The following is a 23,571-nucleotide window of genomic DNA, read 5'->3' on the forward strand; positions in this document are numbered from 1 at the left end:
ATTGTTTATCATAGTATTTTTATTATTCTTAAGTTGGTATCAAGTTGATTTGTGACACCAATTCAATAAACAACATTGAATAATAAAAAAATATTAAAATAAAACTTTGGTTAAAGTGGTAAAAAAAAAGATTTTATAGATGATGCTAGTGGCATGGGTTTAAATCTTAATATAACCAAATTTTATATTAAATTTATTAAACATATAAAAAGATAAGAGTGTCATTATAAGAATATAGCTTATTTCAAATACGTGAAAGTATTTTAATAATTTCTTTGATTGAATTAATCTCGAGTTAACTCATAGCATTAATTCAATCATATACTTAGAATAATAATATGATTACATGGTTGTTCCTTAATTTTCCTTAAACATATACATATATGTACATATAAACACGTTCCAAAACCAATATTTCAACGACTTGACATTCTTGTCCATGCATATTTTTGTCAACTTCCTCTTGACAAGTGTTGGACAAGTTTAGATGCTCTATTCAACCATTCAAAGACCTCAGACATGTATACATATATAAAATAATATCATATTTATATAACGATAACAGGATAAAATGTTGGAGATGCGAGAAGAGGACAAGAAGAGTTTTTGAGATATTTTGGTATGTGATAAATACTAAAGAGATGATGTTTGTTTAAATTAAATGCCAAACATATATATAGAATCTCGACCACATCTAACAATGATGCTATTTTTTCTTGTTGTTTCTTTCGAAGGAGGAATGTGACACGTAGTGGACAATGGTAGACAGCCACAAATAATTTTAGAAAAAATGTGCCATTGAATTATGCTGAGTTGGAAGAGTGCATGAATCACACCACATAATCCTAAGTGCAAACTTTGGGTACGGGACAATATTGGCTTGGACCGGTTCTATATTTATAGTATAAATATAATATATATAGTAGCTAACGTGGATATGAAACCGAAGTTGTTTTGTATTTTGTATATTTTCAGCAAAAGGTTGAGGTTACTGTATGTGTATTGATTGAGCACGACTTTGGCCTAACTCTAACGAGTTGAAATTGATAATCACAATTAATGCTTCCTCGTAAAATTATTCCATTTTGGCTTTATACGTCTCTCCTAATCACTCACAAAAATCAAATATAAAATCTTATTTAAGTAATAATGAAAGTGTCGTGGCTGGATCAAGCAGATTGAAAACCTTTGGTTGATAAAAGAGATAAGATCATAGTGAGGGTTAAAATATGGCAGGCCATTGTTTAAATGGAAATGAGAGGGGCAGTTGAAGGATATCATATAGCTGGTCAAATTCGGAGTGGCAGAAGCAGATAATGGAAAGTGAGTGCATCTGCATGCGCGGGGGAGCCCATACCCAAAGAGGGTCAAAGTGACGTCAACATATCTCAATTCTCAAAGCTTTTTTTTGAGATGAAGATTTTGATTTCGATTTGCTGCAGCAAGATTCAGTTAGATCTACCAGGTGGCAAAGCCCCCTTATCAGCCTTGTCAAATCATCATCAAGGCTTTGAGCACCAAACCAAAAGAATGGACGACGAGCACTCCAGATACGCGCTGGTCGAGTGAAAGTGCTGCGAGGGTGCCTTTGCCTCTTAATCTCATTCCCCCATTCGTCCGTACCGTATTTCAATCAATTCGATTATTTTCAACCAATATCAATTTGCATATATATATATAGAGAGAGAAAGACCGAGAGAGAGCTGTTTCTGTTGGAACAAAAACAATGTGTCCAGAAGTACCAGTTAACCTTTGTTTGAGGGGGAGGGCACTTGATGTGGGGCCTTTTCATTTATTTTTTCTTCTTCTTTTAAACGTTTTGTTATTACGGAAACCGTAAGAAACACGAGTCATAGCTGGTCTGGTCTCTCAAGTATGAACAAATGTGTATAAAGTAGCATCACCTTGTCTTCCACTTTTGGTGTGTGTTCATATCGTACCTGTTGTATGTCCCACGCCTAATTATTTTCCCTTCGACGGACTTCATGTTACGTATGTGTTGGATATGCAAATTTTTTTTCACAATAACAAGTTATATTTACAGTTCACAATAACAAGTAATACCATATGTATTATATTTATAGTTAAAATCAAAATACTATAATATATTTGAACATAGATTAGAATAATAAAACTAAAAATAAGACTGGAATCTAAATTTAAGACTTACACCTGTAAGTAAAATAAAATTTGAACTTGAACTCTCATATCCTAAAACTTCCCCTTTACCAATTACCAGTACTGTCAAGAATTCATATCAGATGTACACTCCTTTTTAGTAGTACAATTTTTATTGCTTCATTCACATCAGATGTACCCTTATTATTGGGCGGTGGAATCAGGATTTATCATATTATTATATATGGAAAGTTTCTGCCATCAAATATTATCATTTTTCCTTTCAAAATTTCAAAAACTTCAATCCCCTAAACAGACTTTTTTTAGTAACATAAAACCTTTAAATCAATGTAAAATAAAACAGGGCTCATCTATAATCAACTTACAGGCTCTATACAGGTGCAAACAAAGTAGCTAAACCTTGATCCACGGTTATTTGAAGCTTATCGTACGCCATATAGCACTTTACATTACCCTTGTATGTTACATTTCCCCTGGCAAGTAGCTCACCATCTGAGTCGATGATCCCTTCCTTCGTTGGATCATCGATTCGAGCACCAGGCTCCAACACAAATGCCTTCACCTGTAGTTAATCACAAAGAACATGGATGGTTTTATTGCTAAAGATAGGACCATGGTTCTTCGAATTTTATATAGAAGAAAAGTTACAAAAACCAATCCCAAGGTTAAATGGTTATCGATTAGTTAACTCACCTTAAGGTACATAACGTGTGGACAATGGACATGACTCCCATCATTCATTTTTGATAGTAATGACAGCAAGGATAATTTCGGGATGTCCTTTACGATAATCAAATCCAAATAACCGTCCGAGAACTGCAATTGCAACCATCAAAAGAAACATGATAGTAATATTAGTCATGCATGCATTGTAGAAACAGAAATCAAACAGAAAATTTCAGACCTGAAAAGTTCAAATTTCAATGGTGAAATCCATCGTGCAAGATTAAACATAATTGAAATTGCATAGAGTAAATGTGGCATGGTTGCAGGAATTTTAATTAGAGATGAAAAATTGAAAAAGTGAGCCGGTCCTTGCTCAGCACATTCTACGTAGTGTAGTAATTCTTTTGGAATCTTAGAGCTTCTAAAGTCTTGAAGACGAAAACAGTCTCTTAGTGATTGTAGCATTCCTCAAACTAAGTTTTCTTGAGCTTAAGAGGGCATCAAAATGCAAAACTCTGGCAGCTATGAAGCTTCATATGCTATAGATTATACAGAATGAAACCTCATTTGCTTTGGTTTGTATTAATGGATGCTTTTAAAGTGCTAAGATTAAGTCAGAGAAGAACATAGTAGTATCTTTCTAAACTTTAGTGTCAATTCCACTGGAGTTTGGACAAACTCAAAATTTGAGGTTAATGACACTGCAGATGCTACTTACGGGTTAAAGGCGAAAGGAAGTTGCTCATGTATAAGGCAGAGGATAGCAAAAAATTAAGACATATTTTATGGATAATAGAACAAATAATTGAATTCACAAGTTAGTGTAAAATAAACCATTGCATTGGGTGCAGCCAGGACATCTTCACTTCCCCACGGTACATTATGAAGCCAGATTGAAACAAATGGTCCGCTAATAGTCCTCCAATGCATGTTCTCCAACTTAACATCGGATCCAAGGTACCCAGGCTGTTGAATGTTAAGGGACTCTTGTTGACTTGTGCTTGTTTCACAGGAAGGTTCACCAGAATAACTGGTTTGCTCGCCATACTCTTCAAAGCCAGGAGCAGGCACAAAAGAAACACGTCCATTGTAATGCCTTAAATATGTTATACGTTGAAGAGCCTACAGAGGAAACACAAAGACTATTCTCATTACCAAATCCCAAACTATTTATGGAGCCATACTGGCTGTGCCCTAAATGAGGTGCTAAAGCTATATAAAAGTCCATGTGCACAGCAGCAACCAGATCAGATGAAGGGATATACATAGAAATCAATACGAGCACTCCCCATCCATCTATACTTTTCAGATTCGATGTCAATGTCTGCTATCAGACCTGGAAAAAAAAAACATTTGCCAAAATGTTAAAAGTGCAATAATTTTAAAGTTTGTGACCTGTAGTCAAAACCAGCCAGATACACGCATTGCCAAACTTTGATTAATGGAAGGAGGAATAATTTTACATACCCCATGCAAGCATCAAGACACTAAAAAATCTTGTTTTCCCTTGCGAGATAGTAGCTACATCCAACGAACGTGTATGCCCTGTCAGGAGTACTATATTAAGCCCAAAAATTCTTCAATCAAAATGAAATACTATTTGCTGCTCAGAGAAAGAAAAAAATAACTATGTTCTTAATGAAATAAGAGACACCCTTGTTAACCTCTGATAACAGCAAGAATGGCATTAGATGGGCTACATATTTCACCAGCTGAATCCAGCAAAGACTTCACCATGCCATTTCCCGTTCCTACACCATATACAATCAGATATCAACACTGCCCAAATAAGTCATTAGAAAAGTTTTCTAATTAAGTATGGAAAAAAAAAATCAAACCAATCAGAATCATAATGAACCAGAAAATACTGAATAGATAATAAAAATCAAATTGGCAAAGAAACTCTTTACGCCTCACATTCTGAACCAGTAAATCATTGCGAAGAGGTCCCAAAAGTGGTAAACTTTTATGAAAGAGAGAGCTTTGGTTTCAACTTACAACTAACATAAAACCACAAATTTTAAAGGTTCCAAAAATTAATAAACTCCTTCAAAGCACAATCCAAGCACAGATTTACATTCATTAATTACAGTTTAAGAAATTTTATCTTATACTAACATGGTGATAGAGAGAAAACGCACCAGCAGGAACCATTCCTATAGGCATCTTTATTGCATCACTCCAATCTGCTCTTTCAAGTAATCCATTTATCACCTACTAAAAGGTGGCAACAATGTTGAGATATTGAAAAAAAAAACCCACCCAAATTTACAATAATAATCCAATATTCAGAGAATTGGATTAACTAACCTCAACAAGGATTCCATCGCCACTAACACAAACAATTCCATCATATTTTGATAAATCCAAGGTTTTGACAACTTCTTTAGCATGCAGCTGATGTTTAGTTTCTGAAAGTTTGTGATTGTCATCGAAATTTATAAAAGAGAACGGAATTGTGTTAAGTTAAAACATGGATTTAATGGGGAGAAAAACATTGAATCCAAACCTATGACAGTAAACTGTATATCAGCATCTTCAAGGCAAGGTCTTACATCTTCTACGAAAATTTTAGTTGCACATTTCTTCCCTCCAAACGGGTTCACAAATATCAATAGTCTCTTTGGCCTACCTGTTACGAAAACAAAAATTGTTACGATAAATAATTCAAATTATAAAACTTGAAAAAAGAAAATGACTTTCTTTTAAAATTGTACCGAGAGAATCAATATAATCACGAAGCTTCTGAGACCAGAGAGTGAGCGATTCCTCAGAGAGAGGCTCGAACACGAAACTCTGCCTCCCTATACCTCCCATGTTCGCGAAACAGAGGATTCTATCTCTCTTTTCGACGACGACATTGACTCGGATTCTAGAACCTTCGAAGGTGAATCCGAGAGCTTCCTTCTCAACGTTCAAGCACCGCCGGTCGTTATGGTTCCACCGGAGCTTCCCGTCTCTGGTGAACGTCAGGGGAACCACTTTCCCGTTGACGAGGACTCGGTCTGATATGAAGGGTGAGAGGTTCTCTGAATCACTACGTTGATCCATAGAGTTAACTGGTTTTCAAAATGGCAGGCATCTGGCAATTATTAATGGGAAGGTACGGTTTGGTTGGGTTTAAGACGGCAGAGGGCGGGGATGGAGTGGGATTGAGAAGTTTCTGATTCGCTTCGCGGTTCTTGGTCAAATCGTTTGTTGCTTTTGGACGGCTCTTTTTTTCTTTTCCACCCTCTGTGGCGCGCTATTCATTTATTTACATTACACATAATGTAGCGGGTAAGACTTATGGTATTGTGATTATTTTAATTTCATTTTTTATGACTAAGTCGATATTTTCATGACGTTCTTTTTGTTGCTGTTGTGAATGATATTTGTCATCACGTTGAACACCGTTCGAGAAATAATATTGAATAGATTGTAGACAAATGAATCAATCACGTAAAGTAAGTTTTGAAGGTACCATTTCATAGTTGAAAAAAATGAAATGAAATTTGAAATGGATAGTATTCAAGAAAAAAAAAATTCATTTTAAAAGTGATTAAAAGATAAATAATAAAGATTTAAGGAAATTTACCATAAAAAAATGGAAAGGAGCGTGGCGGGTAATGATTGCGCCATTTATGATTTCCGATCCCTCCACCGTCGAGCTTGTTTGAGTTGAAAGATAAAATACTGGACCGGGTTAATAACCCAAAACATGCCAAGTTGAGCCCAGACCTAAAGCCTGTCTCCAAAACCCCGGCTCGTTAAACCTCACATTGCAATCTAGGGAGAGACGAAGCTGCTCTGTTTGCAGCCATGGGAGGAGGAGAAGAAGAATACGAAGAGGAAGCACCGGTGCTACAATCGAAGCCCCGAGGCCGCCACATAACGAAAAGAGCTCTCAAAAACAAAGCACTCTCCGTTTCTTTCAACGAGAAGGATCTCAGGTACCATACCACACGCATAACTCATTCTTTATTTCCACCCTAGGGAAAAAGGCTAATATTTGCTTTGCTTTGCTTTGATAATTGGTGAATTGGTAAGGGATTACGTTACTGGGTTTCACAAGAGGAAGAAGAAGCGAAGAAAGGAAGCCCATAAGAAGCAAGAGCAGGCTGAACGACGCAAGCGTATTGAACAGCGCAAAAAGGTTTTCCTTTTCTTCTATCTTTTTACCTGTTTCGGACGATGCTATTGTATTTCGATTCAAATCAAATGTCTTCAAACTGCAGCTAATATTTGTTAAATTTGCACTTTTTTGCCATAGTGGTTGCTTTAAAATCGAATAGTTACGGCTGTTGAAGATTGCTTGTAACATATAAAGGAAATTAGTTCACCGATTCTATTCCATTTCCCTATGCAAACAGAAACCAATTATCATAGGCATAGCCACTCGGAAAGGATTGCCACCATTAATCTGCCAATGAGATTTGAATAACAAGATTGGGAGAAACCTTGTTCTGAAACCTTGTTCTTCCTTTTCATTCCCACCTTTGCAATGAAATTAGACTTGTGTTGCTCCTATTCTTCATTTTCTCTAAAGAACTCATGTCCAATGCTTGTAACAGACAAACATTCAAACATGTGTACGGGTATAGATTCTTCAGATATATGGGAAAAACTTAGAAAACATTAAGCATTCTGTGCAAACACATACCAATATTTGACAATCACCCCCGAGTTCGAGTAACATAGCATTATACAAGGAATTGGAGGATCTCTTCAGGAGTTCATATATCTGCTTTCAACCCTAGTAGATTCAAGCATTTAACTTTGTGTGTTATGTTTGCTGCATACAGAGTCTACTTAGTTTTATGTTTGTATTTGGCTTTCCTATCTAACTTGAAAACAATCCGAAGTTACTTCTTTGGTTGGTGAAATCATCAGAGAAAGTTAGAAAAAGAATTTGCCCTATATGGGGGAGCACTTCCCAATACAAGCTCGGGACCTGATGGAATTGATGAGAACAACGAAGATGATGAACAAAGAGAGCCAAGTGCATCAGTTTCTGGTATATTTCTAATCCTACAAGCTGATGGATTCACAAGCTACTATAATGTTTATTGACTATAGAGGACAATGGTTTTCTTTGCTTTCAATCGCTATATTGCACTGGCATTTTTATGATACAAAGCTCAAACGTATTGTTTATCTTATTAAGTGGTCGGCTTTTGTTTATCTGTGGAAGGGACAACTATGTATGATGGTGGAAACATGACAGTCACTGTGATTACTAGTGAGATTTCTCATGAGGAAGAAGATTTCACTAGTGCAAAGACTCAAACTACGATGCTCAGATCAGTCGGAGATAAAGTTGATAAAAAACTCGCCTTACCTGTGAGCAAAAGTAAACCCTTCAAGAGAGTTGCTAAACACAGACCTAAGCCACCAAGTAAAAGAGAGAAAAATAAGGGGAAGAAAAGGAGCAAGAACTCGCATTGAATCCTACATCGGACAAATTTTTCAGTAGACTTGGATACTTGATGTTATTTTATATGGAAGGGTGTAATACAAGTTTTAACTGCCCGGATGGATTGGCGGTCTGGGAGTGACCCCCATGTTGTCTCTATCCCGTTTCTTCTCCTGCTGCCTAGTTTGAAGTTTGGTTCAATGGGAAAACTCCCACTTGCAGTGTATGAATATTTTCCCTTTTCCATTTTGAGTTCAAATATTGAAGAGATTTATTTTTGTTCCACCACCCACTTGAATGCATTTCCAGACTCCCTACATCAAAAGTATCAAGGCTTTTGCTTAATTACTCTGTTTTTCCTCTCTTCAATTAAGTAATTACTTTGGCAGAAGATAAAAATGGCCATAGGATTGGTAGCTACTACACTTTTCTTGAAATACATGCTGAACAAGTTGTGCAACGCATGATCAAAGACATCTTTTAAAAAAATAATCTAACCATGGAATGATACACTTTACCGTATTCCATTTTTCTGTTCTCACTAGTGAATTGTTTTGAAAGATTTTAATTCATATACCTTTAAAGAATTATAACATAAAATCAAATCGATCCAAAAATTCACATACACTTGTTGGAATTTAAGATTTATACATAGCAATTAGAAATTACGGGATTCATTGTTTTACAAAAAAGAAAAACACATTTCCAATCATTCTTAATTTCAACATTGAGTAAATTGATTCCTCTAAAAAGAGTAGAGCGATTTTGAAAGCAATGAACTAAGGATAATTAATCATGGTGTTAATGTTTTCTACCAATTAGACATAATTTTAGTTGGTATTAATAGCAAATTTAGCTCCCAATGTTTATATATTATTTGTAAATATTGACCAAATGTGTAAACATTGAAAGCGAAATTTGTTATTATACCAATAAAAAATATGTACAACAAATGAAAACTTTAATATTGTAATTAATTGTCCTTAGTTGCTCACTTTTGAAATTGACAATGATTAAATTGATTTAATTTTTTTAGAGGGACTAAATTGCTTAATATCGAAATTGAGATAAACTATAATACCAATGTTTTTTTTTTCTATTGAGAGTGAAATATTATATTATATATATACGTTATTACAAGTAAAAAAAATTGAACACAATTTTTTTTACATTTGGTAAATTAGAAATTTTCACATCTTAAACTAATTTTCAAAACAAAATTTTCATATTAATATCACTAATATTAAAGTTTATCCACATTTAAATTAATGCATATAATCTAAATTCAAACTTATTAAAGTTTAAATTATCATGTTTTAAATAACAATATATCATATGGATTAAAATTTACCTAATTTTATTGTATTAATAAAATCCCTAATTAAGTTGGTGTCACAGGTTAATCATGTGCCAACTCGATTAAAAAATTATTACTATACCCTATTATTAAATGATTACATTTATTATTTTGATAATTTATTTTATATTTTTTTAAATAAAATAATTAACAATTGACATGAATTTATGTTTAATGGAGTTATGAACTTGTGGATACAATGTTGGATAAAAAAATCAATTACGTCTTGTAAACAAGACATTAAGGGATATTATCTCATTAAGTCCTTTTGTGTTCTAATAGCTTTCTTTGTGGAATTCCATCTCACCATTTTATTTATGTAGTCCTCTGTATTTATCAATGGATTTAAATTGAGGCTTAATTAAAATACAAATTATGACATTAAAATTTTCAGTGTTTTTATAATTTTTAAAAAAAAGTTCTATCTCAAAAATTCATTTTGTAGTTGTCCATCTTATTTGAAGCTTAATTAAAAAAAATTGCAAAATAAACCCTCACATATTTTATTCATTTTTTAAAATTTAACATCAATACAATTAATAATGAAAATATTCATAGTATTAAATATTTTTTAACTAAATATATATTTCTTACAATATTCCTAAACAATTCCTTTGAATATTATTTCCTTTTTTTATATTAAAAATTAGTGAAAATAATAAAATAATTCTTAAATGCATTAAATTAATTGTTTTTCCCCCTCAGGAACTGAACTAAATATTTTGGATCTCTTGAATTAATCGCAAACATATTTGGATAATATCAAATATAACTCCACATATTTGCTAATTAATTTGTACATAATAAAATTTAGTGAAAAACAATAAAATAATTCTTAAACGCATTAAAATAATTATTATTTTTCCTTAATTTGGATCTTTTGAATTAATTGCAAACGTATTCAGGTACTATCAAATATAACTTCACATATTTACTAATTTAAAAATAAAAAATAAATTAAGAAAAAATTGAATAAAAATAATATGAAGCATGTTCAATAATTTAAGGAAATTTGTATAGTTTTAACATTTTTCACCTTACAAATAATGAAGTTGCAAACACGTATAATTTTTCAACATACAATTAAAAAATTAAATTAAAATTGACACAAATCAATCATAAGTCATAATATAAACTATCAAGATTCTAAAAGTTAAAATTGTATTTTTTTAATTTTTTCAATCATAATGTTTTCAAAATGTTAGAAATTTTGTAATAAATTTTTAATAAATAAATGTAATACATTTTGAATTTATATATACAATCAAAGCCGTGCATTGCACATGATAACAAACTAGTGCATACATATATTATAAGGTTGTTAAGTTTTTAATGTGTTCATACTATAAATATTTGACATGTGTCAAGGGAAAAAAAATATTTATGGAAGAAAAAATTACAATATAAACCCCTTAACCTTTTTTGTATAATTTTTAATGGAGCTTTGCAAGTTATATCTTTGTAACAAAATCTTTCTAATTTACTAGTATTCAATAATTCAATTTACAATTTTACAATGTAGATATTCAATTATTAATAATGTTACAAATAAATTATTAGTGGTCACAATAATTAAATTTAATTAGCAATCTATATTCACTTATTAATAATTAAAACTAAGTTAGAAATACTTGTATTCAATGATTTATCTAGTACTGGGATAATATTTATATAAAACCTTCACAGATATCTGAGTGATTCATTTAAAATTTAAACTTAAAAAGAAAAAAAAATCCCTTTTGATTTCAACCAGAATTTTTCCTAGCCTTTTTAAAATAATTTTTTTGCGACATAATTGAAGTTTGTGAAAAGAATAGGTTATCTGATTTGATAGTCATATAATGCGGTTGCATGACTGATCCCGTCCCGGGTGTTTTTGTCTGGTTGAGAATAAATGGACCAAAAATGTTGCCTTTTTTTAAAAAAATATAGAATAAAATCTGTCCGAAGTCTTGGATGAAATGATGGTTAGGTTTGGCCTCTGTTTCCTTTGAACATAAAGTTTTGCTTAAACCACAACAATGGATTGGAAATTAGTTAACTAAGCCAGACAAAACAGATCCCCCCCCCCATGAGTAATGCCACAAAACAGATCCCCCCAATGATTAATACCTAAGGGAAGTATTTGATTATGATTAGGTTAAAATTTGTCATAACTCCTGTACTATTTGAAAATTAAAAATTTTCTCCTTGTATTTTTATTTTTAGAATATTAATTTTTTATCTTTCAAATTTTAAATTTTAAGTCCAGTTATTAAATTTTAAAAATTAAATTGAAGTTCAATATAACATATTATTTTGGTTACATAGTTATGAGGTGAGTTTTTTTTAATTTTAAATTGATATACCAACAAATTTAACAAAATAATTTAATAATATTAACAACTGGACCTGAAATTTAAAATCTGAAAAGTAGATGAATTAAATTTCTAAAATTAAATATAAAGGACTAAATTCTAAATTTTCAAAAGATAGAGGGACTTATAACATATTTTAACTTTATGATTATTATGTATGGATATTAGTAATAAGGAAAATAAACCTGTATGCGAAATCGACAGAAATTCAAACAATTTCGTAAACGGAACAGTGCCGATCACGTACGTATACGAACCAACAATCATTACTCCTAACTACAAAGTTGAAATTAAACGCAAATAATTACAAACAAGTAAAGCGTAGGAGAGATTCCGTAATCGAACGGCTCTGTAAAAGAAGGGAAAAAAAAAAGGACAACGAAGATCATAGCTGAGCGGGGACGACCGTGCGAATTTTGTAAAGAGATTTCTAAACAGATTGGCCACAGTGCCAAAGTCATCACTGTGAGTAAACACAACATTGTCCACAACGCAATAACAACAACGAAAGTTCGCCGACGTTTCCTTGAACCTTCTCTTCCTAAAATCCAATTCCCTCGCTTTTCACTTTACTCCTCCTCTCTTTTTCTTTTTCAAAAAGGAAAAAAAAAAAGGAGAGAGAAATTTTATTCTCTTCTTTTTTGGGTGGATAAAAATCGAATCACCTTTGAAGAGAAAGAGAAGTGTTTTTCGAGTTTGGGGTTGTGTTTTTTTGAGAAATGCAAAGTTCAAAATAAGCTAGGAGAAGTGGGAAAAGAAAGAGAGAGAGAGAAGTTTTGCTGTGTTAGTAGTTTCTGGGCAACCAAACAGGGCTGAGTTTGAAAAAAAATGCAAATGAAGTATATGGCGAGAGAGAAGAGAGGTTTAGATTCGAGTTCTGGTGATGAAGGGCCTGACAGGAAACGACCTGCTCTTGCTAGGTCTCTTCACTCTCCTCTTTTCTCAAATCAAACATTTTGTTGATTTTGTATTATATTTATTTATTTTGGGTGCAATGCGGTTAATGTAAGGATACAGTTTTAATTGAATTCCGAATTCAGTGAATTGAATCTGAAACATGCTATGCATTAAATGGTTTACTTTAGATTCTGTTAGACGTTATTGGAATTTGGCATAGCCAATATATATATTTAGACAAAAACTCTTAAACAGCTTTCTCAGGGAATAAAATCTATTCTTTTAAAAGAATAATTTTGGATTATTCTGGTTTAATTATATATAAAATATAAAGAGCATGGAGACCATAGTTGTGTTGTTTTATTACGAGCCAAATGAAAAATGGGGCATGGGTGTTAGTGCCAGTTGCAGTGTTTTGACTGACCGAGCTTAGTAAAACCATAAAAAAAAAAAACCTGTCTTTCTTGCCTCGACTTTGTTTTTGTAAGATATATGAAAAACGAGCAACTTTACTACTGAGGAATCAAGATTTGATGTATAGTTTTAAATGGTGTTTGGGTTCATCCTTGTGTCAAACTGCTGCTAGTTTTTTTGGTAACATAAAGCTTTAACATTGATGCAGTGTGATTGTTGAAGCACTGAAGGTGGATAGTCTGCAGAAACTTTGCTCATCATTGGAGCCTATTCTTCGGAGAGTTGTAAGATTCTGTTTTTATTCTTCTCTTTTGATCTTCTTTCCATATTCTCATTTTGAAGCTGATGTTCTATAAACTCAAACACTTGTGGTCTGGGTAATATGAACAGGTCAGTGAAGAAGTGGAACGTGCTTTAGCAAAGCTGGGCTCTGCCAAGCTTTCGGCTAAGTATGGAATTCCTTTTTTTTCTTTTTTGGTTCTAAAATTGTAATAATAATACAAGAAGAAAATGGTTTCAATACTTTTGGAAAACTTTCTTTTTAATCATTTCTCTATCTCCCAATAAAATTTTATTGCAAAAATAATCAGGTTTGGAATTACACTTACATTGTACTAGCGCATTTGGTTTTTCTTTCACTTATGTGCCCCATTACTGTTCATCTAATCACAACATTATTGTCTATTATAATACCGTTGGTTGCATTCATTCTCATTTATTTGGCTTCAAATTTCATCTCTTCTTCTCTTGATTATTCGGAAATCTGATGACTGTTGCTTCTACTGATGCAGTTTTTCCCCGCTTTGTTCCAATTAATGTGTTTTCCTGTTACCATTAAGAGTATTTTTGTGAGGAGTTTTTGATGATTCTGCATTTTGTTTTCGTACTCACAATGGTTTAGAAAATGCAGGTCTTCTCCTAAGTGGATAGAAGGACCTGATGGAAGAAATTTGCAGCTGCACTTTAGATCCAGGTTGTCCCTTCCTCTGTTTACAGGAGGGAAGGTCGAAGGGGAGCAAGGTACCGCTATCCATATCGTCCTGGTCGATGCAAACACCGGTCATGTCGTAACATGCGGTCCCGAATCCGTAGCCAAGCTTGATGTCTTCGTGCTCGAGGGTGATTTTAACAATGAAGATGATGATAACTGGACTGAAGAAGAATTTGACAGTCATATCGTCAAGGAGCGTGAAGGGAAGAGGCCACTACTAACTGGAGATCTGCAAGTAATGCTCAAGGATGGTGTAGGAACACTAGGGGAGTTGACATTTACTGACAACTCGAGCTGGATTAGGAGCAGGAAATTCAGGCTGGGGCTAAAGGTTGCCCCTGGTTGTTGTGATGGTATCCGTATTCGTGAAGCGAAAACAGAAGCCTTCACCGTTAAGGATCACCGAGGAGAATGTGAGTGTTCTTAAATTTGGTTATAAAACCAAGCATCCGTATTTGTGCAGTGAAACAGACTTAAAAGCCAGTAAACCATTGTCTATTTTCTTTTCCTTTTTGTTTTCACTTAACAGTATATAAGAAACACTATCCACCTGCGTTACACGATGAAGTGTGGAGATTAGAGAAGATTGGCAAAGATGGGTCGTTTCACAAGCGGCTCAATAAAGCTGGGATCTTTACAGTTGAAGACTTTCTACGACTTGTGATTAGGGACTCACAAAGGCTGAGAAATGTAAGGCTTCTTTGTCTCATCCTCTAATCTCAATCATATTTTAATTCTTCTTCTTCTTCTTCTTCTTCTTCTTCTTCTTCTTCTTCTTCTTTCTGTAACTAAATTTTTACCCATTTCTTGTAGATTCTTGGAAGTGGAATGTCTAATAAGATGTGGGATGTTCTGGTGGAGCATGCAAAAACTTGTGTTCTAAGTGGGAAACTTTATGTTTATTACCCTGATGATGTGAGGAGTGTTGGCATAGTCTTTAACAGCATCCACGAGTTGAGTGGCCTAATTGCTAATGGACAATTTTATGCAGCTGATTCTCTTGCAGACAACCAGAAGGTAAATATATACTTGCATTCATCTTCAAACCGGTTTAGGCTACAGAAGAAAATGGAACATTATCTACTACTCCAATTTTTCCTATATGATAATTAATTGAAATGGCTTTGTTTTTGGCTTCTTGCAGGTTTACGTGGATGCTTTGGTGAAGAAAGCATATGAAAATTGGATGCATGTTATAGAGTATGATAGTAAATCTCTGCTAGGGTCTAAGGAAGATGACAGTGCAGGTCCTTCACAAGCCAATGTTCCAATGGATCCACAAGGTTATCCAATTTCAATCAACCAGCAACACACTCTACCAACCCTGTCAGTCCCAGTTCCTTCAGAGCAGCCTCCTATAGATTCTAGTCTAAATGTTGGAGGTAATGAAATTTTCACTTTTTATGTGCTGTCTGCTTTTCAGCTTGTCAGACTGTTATATATTAAGTTTGTCTTACTGTGTTGTTTGTCTCCCTAGGTTATGATGATAGTATGGCGGCAAGAATGTCAATGCAATCACAAAATGTGCATCTTCATGCTCAGAATCAGTTCAGTGGCTCTTCATTCGCTCTACAAAATCCTTTGGTCAGTGGTTCACACCAGGTCCAGGTTCCAGGACATGACAATGACCCAGCTCTTGGTCCATGTCAATCGTCCATGCCAGGTTTCCATGAGGGCGGGACATCACACATTCCTACTTACAAGGGAATCGATGATTTCTTCTCAGAGGAGGAGATTAAAATGAGAAGCAATGAAATGCTTGATAATGAAGACATGCAGCATTTGCTTCGTATCTTTAACATGGGAAGCCATTGCCATGCTACTCCTCCTCCTCCTCCCTTTAACGCTATTGAAGATACTCATCCGTATCCCTCAACATATATGCCCACCCCATCCCTGGCTTACGGTTTCGATAATGATGCTTCACGTTCATCAGGCAAAGCCGTAGTGGGATGGCTCAAGCTTAAGGCAGCTCTGAGATGGGGCATCTTCATTAGGAAAAAGGCTGCTGAAAGACGAGCACACCTCATCGAGTTAGATGATTCGTAGATTATATCTATAGCCTCCCAAGTCCAACCAGAGCAAGAAGGACACAAAAGACATTTAGGTTTGTTGGCAGGATCTGGCTGCCATCTATGAACTATTCCTGTTTGTACATTTCTTGTCTGTACAGTATGCTTCCATCCTAAACTAGGAAGGTCACAATCCGGGTGGAGGCTAGAAATGTTAGCGGATGTAACAGATGCATGTTACTAGTCTAAGACATATAGATGACCAACATCTATTGTATTATGTTGAGGTCTAACGAAATAAAAACAAAGGCAACGTTTATTTGTGGTAGTGATAACATTGCCTGCGCAAAATCTCACTGCTGTATAAATTAATGGGACTATGTTTTTTTATTTACCCTGCAATGGCGGTTCATAAAAGGGACCAAAAAGAAAAGGAGTGATATTCGTTGTGGCAATTATGGAATTTTATAGGGTTAAACACGTTATCCACGAGTGCATGGATTACTACAGACCAATAATTGCGAGTGAAATGTTATAATTCGAGGATTGAGGAACGTGGACGTGGGAAGACGTTTAAACTTTAAAGAGAGTGAGTCCAAGTATAGTTGAGAACATGATGTGCGGATCTGGTCCCCAGCAGGACAGGAGATTCCGACTCACCCTTTCATGTCTTTTCATTAGTAGTTTTCAATGGATATCGTCGCCTCTGCCAGTATCCCGTCGCTCTCTTGTTTTCTTCTGCCGTATGCAAAACAGTAAGGACTCGTGTATGGTTTGATGAAACGACATGGAAGTCTACGGCAGGTTTTGCTACCCATTTTACTTTGATGAAAATCTATTCCTTTGTTTCTCAGTCCTACGCATTTTACTTTTTGTTAATAGATTTTTTTATATCTATTAACAGGGGTGAAAGTAAATAAATTTGGATTCTGGGTTAATTTTTTTTAAAATAAAATGTTTATAAAAATTCATATAAACTAATATGTTCTTTCTCTACATCATTGATAGACTTTATTTAAAAATATTTTTTCATGTAAAATGTTTAAAACAAATAAATCTAAGTCTTTAAATACAAAAAGGTTTTCACCAAGCCAATATACAATTAGAATTTTTTTTTCACAAAAACAAAAATCACTTTGCTTTTTGGTGTAAGAATACAATATTTCAAGCACAAGATTCACAATAATCACACTAGCAACAACAATTTTTAAATAAAAATGTTTAATTTCTAATCAATATTAAAAAAAATTCAAGATTATAAATACAATTATTTCAAATATATATGAATACAATCAATGCTAATTCCTTCAAGGATTTGTATTAATCAGCCTCTAAAAATTATTATTCACTCACGATGCTAGTAATCTCATGAAAAATCAATATCCCAAAATGATTCACTAAATGAAAAATTAGATCTTGCAAAAATAATTCCTAATTTATCATAAGAAAAGCTAGAATCTTACTTTTTTAGATATTAATCAATAAGGCATGAAAAGAAAAATTAAGAAAGAATTGTTACTAAGTTAGAGAGACCTTGAAAATTTGAACATCTATTAGAGAGAGCTAGAGAATAAAAGAAATTTATTTATTTTTATATAAAATAATTCCTTTTCAAAAATTTTGGTGGATTATCCTTTTCAATTTTTTTTATGGGTTAATACATCAATTATATAATTTTTTAATAAATAATATATATTTTTGTGGGGTATGATAAACATATTAAATCCAAGTTAAATTTAGAGTGAACAAAGTTATCCTAACAGTGTATTTATCATCCACAAAATTGGAACCAAGACAACGAGAATAGTTGTACGGTCTCAATTTGAAATTTACTACCCAAGAAACATGAGAAGGGGAGAGGGGGTAACAGGTGATTTGCATCATTGTGATATTGGATAATGTACTTGGTTGAAAATAATTCATTGAATTATTCAACATATTATACTTAAGAGGCTGTCAAATGAAATCTACTGCTTAGATTAATGGCATGTCTTATTCTGAGCAGCTGAGTTTATGATCAGCTCCTATTTGAAAGCCTCCATGAAACAGACATGTATGCATGGCCCTGTGTCCCTACAATGGCATCAAATTCTTCTGCAGTTTTACTTTTTCATTTCTTTAGCCCCAAAAAGAAAGGGAATTATTCTTATGCTAATAATCAGAAGCTCGAGTAGCGTAAAGGAATGCTCTCTTTTCTTTTTAAACCTTTGCATCCATTTTCTTTTTTTTACGAAACCTCGAAGTGTAGCACTCGGAAAAAGTGTGTAGCTACTTTGAAAATAAAACATGCTTTGTCAATAGCTGTGTGGACAGTACATTATCCTTGTAAAATTCAAAATACCTTAAAAAACGATAAATATCATCTTCTACATGCATGCAGATAGACAAAAGTCGGAGGAGGTAGCAGTCATTCGGTATCTGATTCTCAAAACAGCATCTTCATCCACTATGTAGACCAAGGCACGCCTTCTTAAATACAGCAAAAGTATAAGCTCTACACCTGCCTTTGGATTCTTTGGTATAGGAGATGTACACATTTCAGATCCTTCATGTTTCTTTGGGTCATTCAGCCTGAGAGTATTTGTCTATTGCTTAAAAAAGACTCGAGGCCCATCTACTTGGATTCTGACTCAAATGTAAACACTACAGTAAATTATATTTTATCAGGATAATTATTGAAAATCCTTAGCAGTCGGTACATGAGAACTAATTCTAGCCATTTATATAATCCAATCAGTACAATTGGATCTGAGGAGCTCAATTATAAATAGAGTCCTTGCATTTTTTTAATTAAGAATATTTTTAAAAATATTTGCTCAAACACTTGGTGTGATTTGCTAGACTAAAGTTTTAGCTCCGCGATACATGGATATAATTGCTAACCACAGAGACTGAAAATATTAAAGAAAAAGATGATATGGTGTGACCAAGAGTAAGCAGAGCAATAATAATAAAAGTATAGGTAATTTTGTAAGGTCTAAGGACGTGAAGTGCAAAAAATTAACAGATGTGAAACCATGTAAAAGCTATAAATTTATTTTGAGCTTACATTGATATTGAAATGTTCAAGGCACATTAGACAAAGGTAATCGGGGTTCACATACCTTGCTCCTGACTGTTGTTTTTTTAAGTTCCGTGTTCGATATTCGGGAATAGACACACAAGGAGTCCCTAAAGTAAAACCAAGCTTTTCACCATATATAAAGATGATAACCATCAGGAATAGACAACAAAAGAGCTTCCAAAGGAGCAGAGTCATCAGCACTATGTATTTTTCCCCCTTTCATATGTCTTCAGGTCATTAGCGGTATCTGAGGAAGAGCCACCAGCTATTTGGAACGAAGATAAAGAAAATAACATAATGCTGACAATGTTTTAGTGATGATAATATGAAATTATATATAAAATAGCATTTACAACTTTCACTTAAACATAGAAACAAATAAATGTTTGACCAGGGAGGAGAGTACCTTGTAGTAAGTAACTGACATAAAAAATAGCTGAAAACATAGATGCTGATAAAGATGGGAGAGCAAATACTGGAGCCGTTGGCAAGTTTTGTGGTTTGAATACCGTAATATGAAAGGAATGCAAATGAAATAAAAAGCCATCTCCAAGAGTGATGTTGCTAGTTATATTAGCGCGATTCCATTTAAAACCCAGTTTCTTGGAAGCAAAGGGAGTAAAAAGAAGGTGGGGAGATAGGCAGAGGATTGTGTAAAAATAATGTCCTCCTTTCCATGCAAATGGTAGTCTTGCTAATAGATTACTTAACAACACATTAAGTTGTCTTAACTTAAAACGTCCCCATATATCTGCAGGAGTCGGTGCAAATAGTGTATGCTTCAGCATCTATAACACAGATGCATGCAAAAAAATTCATTCGCGCATGCCACAAGTATATACAGGTAAATCAACAGTCACTGAAGGTGTGTTGATGAAAAGCACTCAGACTGATCATTCAAAGTCATTGTTCATAAGCAGTGCAGTAGTGCATTTGTACGCTCTGATTCGCGATTGCTCAAGAACATAGGTAAGGTATAGGTGTGCAATATATGTAGTCTCATGCTGTGTGAAACACTTGTAAGTGGCAAAATAAGGAAAACCCAAAAGAGCAGTAGTGCATTTGTACGCTCTGATTGCCGATTGCTCAAGAACATAGGTAAGGTGTAGGTGTGTAATATATGTAATCTCATGTTGTGTGAAACACTTGTAAGTGGCAAAATAAGAAAAACCCAAAAGAGCAATAAAATCGCCGTTGCCGGGGATCGAACCCGGGTCACCCGCGTGACAGGCGGGAATACTTACCACTATACTACAACGACTCAACTGACAATTTAGTCACATATTTAACATTTTTTTTGTATACTGAACAACAATGCTCTGAGAATAATAGTTAGTAATAACTTATAATCTAAAGAAGAACCAGACAGGAAAATAAGATTGAGGTTTAACAGAGTTTAAAATTTCAAAAATTTTTCTTTCTTGGGGATAATTTTTAGAGTTACAATTTGTTTATTGTAACCCATAAATATTTTTAATAGTTATTTAGCACTGAACCATGTGAAATATTAGTCCATTTGACTCACATATGTATCCCAGCCATTTTTTATATGTAATAATTATAAAACTAGATTTTTTTTAAATTATAAGAGAAGAATAAAATTCTAATCGTAATGATTAGCACAACTTAAACTTTAGCCACATGTAGACTCTGTTTGTTTGGCAGTAAAATGGTTTCTGGAAAATGATTTCTGGAAAATGTTTTACTTTTCTGAAAAATGATTTACTGGAAAATATTTTCTCGTGTTTGGATGAATCTGTGTAAAATATTTTCTGTTGTTTGGCAGATTTCCTGAAAATATTTTCCGGAAAAGTTGATTTTACATATATATATTAATAATTTTTTATATTTTAAATTGTTTTTACATATATTGCAATGATTTTGTTGTTTTTACATAATATATATTAATAATTTTTTATATTTTAAATTATTTTTACATATATTGCAATGATTTTATAATCAAATTAAATATATAATAATACTCAATTATTAAGCTACACTATTAACCGCCATAAATTGAAAACAACTAATATCAATATTTGTAATTGTGTTAAAATAATAATACTCGATTATTTGTAATTGTGTTAAAAACAATAAAAACCAAAGATTGAAATTAGCTTCGAAAGCACAAGTAAAAGAATCACATTATAAGTTATAATTTTCAATATCAAAATCAGATTTTGTTTATGTTTGGCCATGAATAAATAAAAAAATACTATTGATTATTTGCTTATAAAATTAAAAAAAAACACATACACAAATTATAAACACTTGTGTACCTACCACATTAACAACTTTAATATAATGTATTAAAAAAACATACAACACCAATAATAAACAGATCAAATAAAAACTGTCTATACAACAAGCACGTATGTAAATCCATATTTGATCTGCATGTTTTAAATATAATCAACATGAAATTTGAAATTCATCTAAGCTAATAGGTTGATAAGGCTTAACTGGATACAATACATATACTTTGAGGACTTAATGAAACAAAATTTATAGAGACCAATTTAAAATCTAGATTATAGTTTGAGGACGTACTAATCGGATTTTTCGTAAAAGATTTTGATATCGATTACTTGTAAATAAAGAAAAACGAATAAATTCACAAAAAAAAATAAAGAAAAACGAATAATTCATATTTCATTATGTTAAGTATCTTAATTAAATTATTATCCAGTTCTGAGAAGAAATAATTAACATTTATGAGATAGCAATTATTATCAAAGAAGATTGACTGTTAAATCATAAAAGTTGAATTCTGTTATGATTTGCTATAAAAGTATAGTGTTCCTCAAAAATTTGATGCATTTTGTATCACATGAGTTGCTGATAAAATTTTCATTTCTCAAGATTTGACATAATAATCAATGACATTAACATTGAAACTGGAATCTGGATTTTGAAACCTCTAAAATTAACCCTAAACGAAAATTTATCCCATAAGAAACAACACAAGCTTCATAAATATATATATATGAAAAAACTCAAAGAAGAGACCAAAGTAATGAACAAAGCTGAGAAAAGGCTCAAACTGTTGAGGAAGAAGCTTGAGTCCCTCAAGTTAGTGCCTAGTTAGGAAGAATCAGAGCACTCTGCAGCAGTTTCTTGTATTTCATCCACAAGCAGTTCAGGTACCAAAAACCCAGAAAGAACAGCTTCCAAGTCTCAAAATGCAGTTCCAAGAATTTCAAAAAATATGGAGGAAAATGCATCAGACACCACTACATCTATACCAAGCTTTAAAATTTCTTTCAGCAGAGAAAATTCTTTTTCTTCACGTGAAAGCTCCAGTTTTAAATCAAGTTCAGTCCATGAAGACCCAAAGGTTGATGACACAAGGACAATGTAATAGAACACAAAGTGACAGAATTTCTCTCGCGCATTGAAACATAAATGGGGGAATGCAGGTAATAGAACTATGATGCAATAAAATCCTTATTAAATATTCAAAGTCTAATAATTCCATGGGAACATTTACCAAATACAAATTTCAGATTTCAGCATATACAGATTTCAGAAGCTCACTCTTCAGCAAATAAATCATATAGGACTTTAATTAAGGACTTCATATAGGACTTCAGCAAATAAAACAATTGTTTTATCATATAGGACTTCAGCAAATAAACACATCTTTAGTTTCTTAGAAACACATCTTCAGGAAATAAATCATTAACAAGCATTCAACATACAAATTAAGTAAACTAGAGGACTTTAATTCCTGTAGGAATCAAATTGCCATATCATTTTTACTCGACAAAAATATTCAATGAAAGCCAGGAATAACAAGTTCAAACAATAGCCCTTTAGCCTTTAATTCTTCACACAGAGCTCTAGGTATCCATTAAGCTAAATCTAGAAATTCATATATGTTGAACTGAACAATGAGGAATTGAAACATAACCTTCCAGTATCAAAGGAAGCCATTTTCTCTAGCATCAAATACTAACAAATTTAACTTCTAACTAGATAAGTAATAAACTGCGACCAACGACAAAACCATGGATTAAACTACATTTGACTACATTTGATGCTGTTAGAACATCAAAAGCATGGATTAAAATCTAAGTTGGGACCAACGATACAATAAATGGTAACCAGAGAAGACTGTCGGCACAGATCAGTGAGAGCAGAGGTGACATTCAACATAACCAGGGGCCAAAACCTTTCAGTTACTATTCCCAACCACCAAATATATGAGCAAGAAACCAAGAACATAAAGGAACTAACCCAGAAACCGATTCACAAAACTATGGACAAGAAAATATAC

At 33.1% G+C, this 23,571-nt stretch overlaps 3 protein-coding genes and 1 non-coding gene across 5 annotated transcripts; 2 read left to right on the top strand and 2 right to left on the bottom strand.

Annotated features, from left to right (window-relative positions):
* Positions 1 to 2,374: 2,374 nt before the first annotated feature.
* On the bottom strand, positions 2,375 to 6,101 carry LOC107924409 (sphingosine kinase 1). 2 transcript variants are annotated; one of them, XM_016854850.2, is made up of 10 exons: positions 5,523 to 6,101; positions 5,315 to 5,437; positions 5,116 to 5,216; positions 4,947 to 5,019; positions 4,470 to 4,556; positions 4,273 to 4,350; positions 4,071 to 4,141; positions 3,640 to 3,927; positions 2,833 to 2,955; positions 2,375 to 2,701 (listed from the first exon to the last, which is right to left on the bottom strand). In XM_016854850.2, the coding sequence occupies exons 1-10, from the start codon at positions 5,854 to 5,856 to the stop codon at positions 2,510 to 2,512; spliced, it is 1,470 nt and encodes a 489-aa protein (XP_016710339.1). In that variant the 5' UTR covers positions 5,857 to 6,101; the 3' UTR covers positions 2,375 to 2,509. The 2 variants fall into 2 exon arrangements, with proteins under 2 accessions (XP_016710339.1, XP_040949871.1); XM_041093937.1 differs by lacking the exon at positions 5,523 to 6,101 and having other exon boundaries at positions 4,947 to 5,022; positions 5,315 to 5,339.
* A 323-nt stretch (positions 6,102 to 6,424) lies between these two features.
* On the top strand, positions 6,425 to 8,485 carry LOC107924410 (ribosomal RNA-processing protein 17). The gene is made up of 4 exons (XM_016854851.2): positions 6,425 to 6,737; positions 6,835 to 6,940; positions 7,678 to 7,801; positions 7,979 to 8,485. The coding sequence occupies exons 1-4, from the start codon at positions 6,607 to 6,609 to the stop codon at positions 8,230 to 8,232; spliced, it is 615 nt and encodes a 204-aa protein (XP_016710340.1). The 5' UTR covers positions 6,425 to 6,606; the 3' UTR covers positions 8,233 to 8,485.
* A 3,809-nt stretch (positions 8,486 to 12,294) lies between these two features.
* LOC107924734 (calmodulin-binding protein 60 B) lies at positions 12,295 to 16,556 on the top strand. The gene is made up of 8 exons (XM_016855313.2): positions 12,295 to 12,834; positions 13,434 to 13,509; positions 13,616 to 13,674; positions 14,136 to 14,629; positions 14,746 to 14,906; positions 15,030 to 15,233; positions 15,361 to 15,598; positions 15,694 to 16,556. The coding sequence occupies exons 1-8, from the start codon at positions 12,743 to 12,745 to the stop codon at positions 16,263 to 16,265; spliced, it is 1,896 nt and encodes a 631-aa protein (XP_016710802.1). The 5' UTR covers positions 12,295 to 12,742; the 3' UTR covers positions 16,266 to 16,556.
* A 3,925-nt stretch (positions 16,557 to 20,481) lies between these two features.
* On the bottom strand, positions 20,482 to 20,553 carry TRNAD-GUC (transfer RNA aspartic acid (anticodon GUC)). The gene has a single exon. It is a non-coding gene; the product is annotated as a tRNA-Asp (tRNA).
* Positions 20,554 to 23,571: the final 3,018 nt, after the last annotated feature.

The sequence above is a fragment of the Gossypium hirsutum genome, chromosome D05 (assembly GCF_007990345.1).
Source record: "Gossypium hirsutum isolate 1008001.06 chromosome D05, Gossypium_hirsutum_v2.1, whole genome shotgun sequence".
Classification (NCBI taxonomy): domain Eukaryota; kingdom Viridiplantae; phylum Streptophyta; class Magnoliopsida; order Malvales; family Malvaceae; genus Gossypium; species Gossypium hirsutum.

Coding starts and splice junctions, on each gene's coding strand:
- LOC107924409 (XM_016854850.2), bottom strand. CDS start 5,856: ATGGATCAACGTAGTGATTCAGAGAACCTCTCACCCTTCATATCAGAC. Junction 5,438..5,522: donor TGATTATATTGATTCTCTCG/GTACAATTTTAA, acceptor TTTTCGTAACAG/GTAGGCCAAAGAGACTATTG. Junction 5,020..5,115: donor GCGATGGAATCCTTGTTGAG/GTTAGTTAATCC, acceptor ACCTTTTAGTAG/GTGATAAATGGATTACTTGA.
- LOC107924734 (XM_016855313.2), top strand. CDS start 12,743: ATGCAAATGAAGTATATGGCGAGAGAGAAGAGAGGTTTAGATTCGAGT. Junction 12,835..13,433: donor AAACGACCTGCTCTTGCTAG/GTCTCTTCACTC, acceptor ACATTGATGCAG/TGTGATTGTTGAAGCACTGA. Junction 13,510..13,615: donor AGCCTATTCTTCGGAGAGTT/GTAAGATTCTGT, acceptor TAATATGAACAG/GTCAGTGAAGAAGTGGAACG.
- LOC107924410 (XM_016854851.2), top strand. CDS start 6,607: ATGGGAGGAGGAGAAGAAGAATACGAAGAGGAAGCACCGGTGCTACAA. Junction 6,738..6,834: donor TTCAACGAGAAGGATCTCAG/GTACCATACCAC, acceptor TGAATTGGTAAG/GGATTACGTTACTGGGTTTC. Junction 6,941..7,677: donor GTATTGAACAGCGCAAAAAG/GTTTTCCTTTTC, acceptor TGAAATCATCAG/AGAAAGTTAGAAAAAGAATT.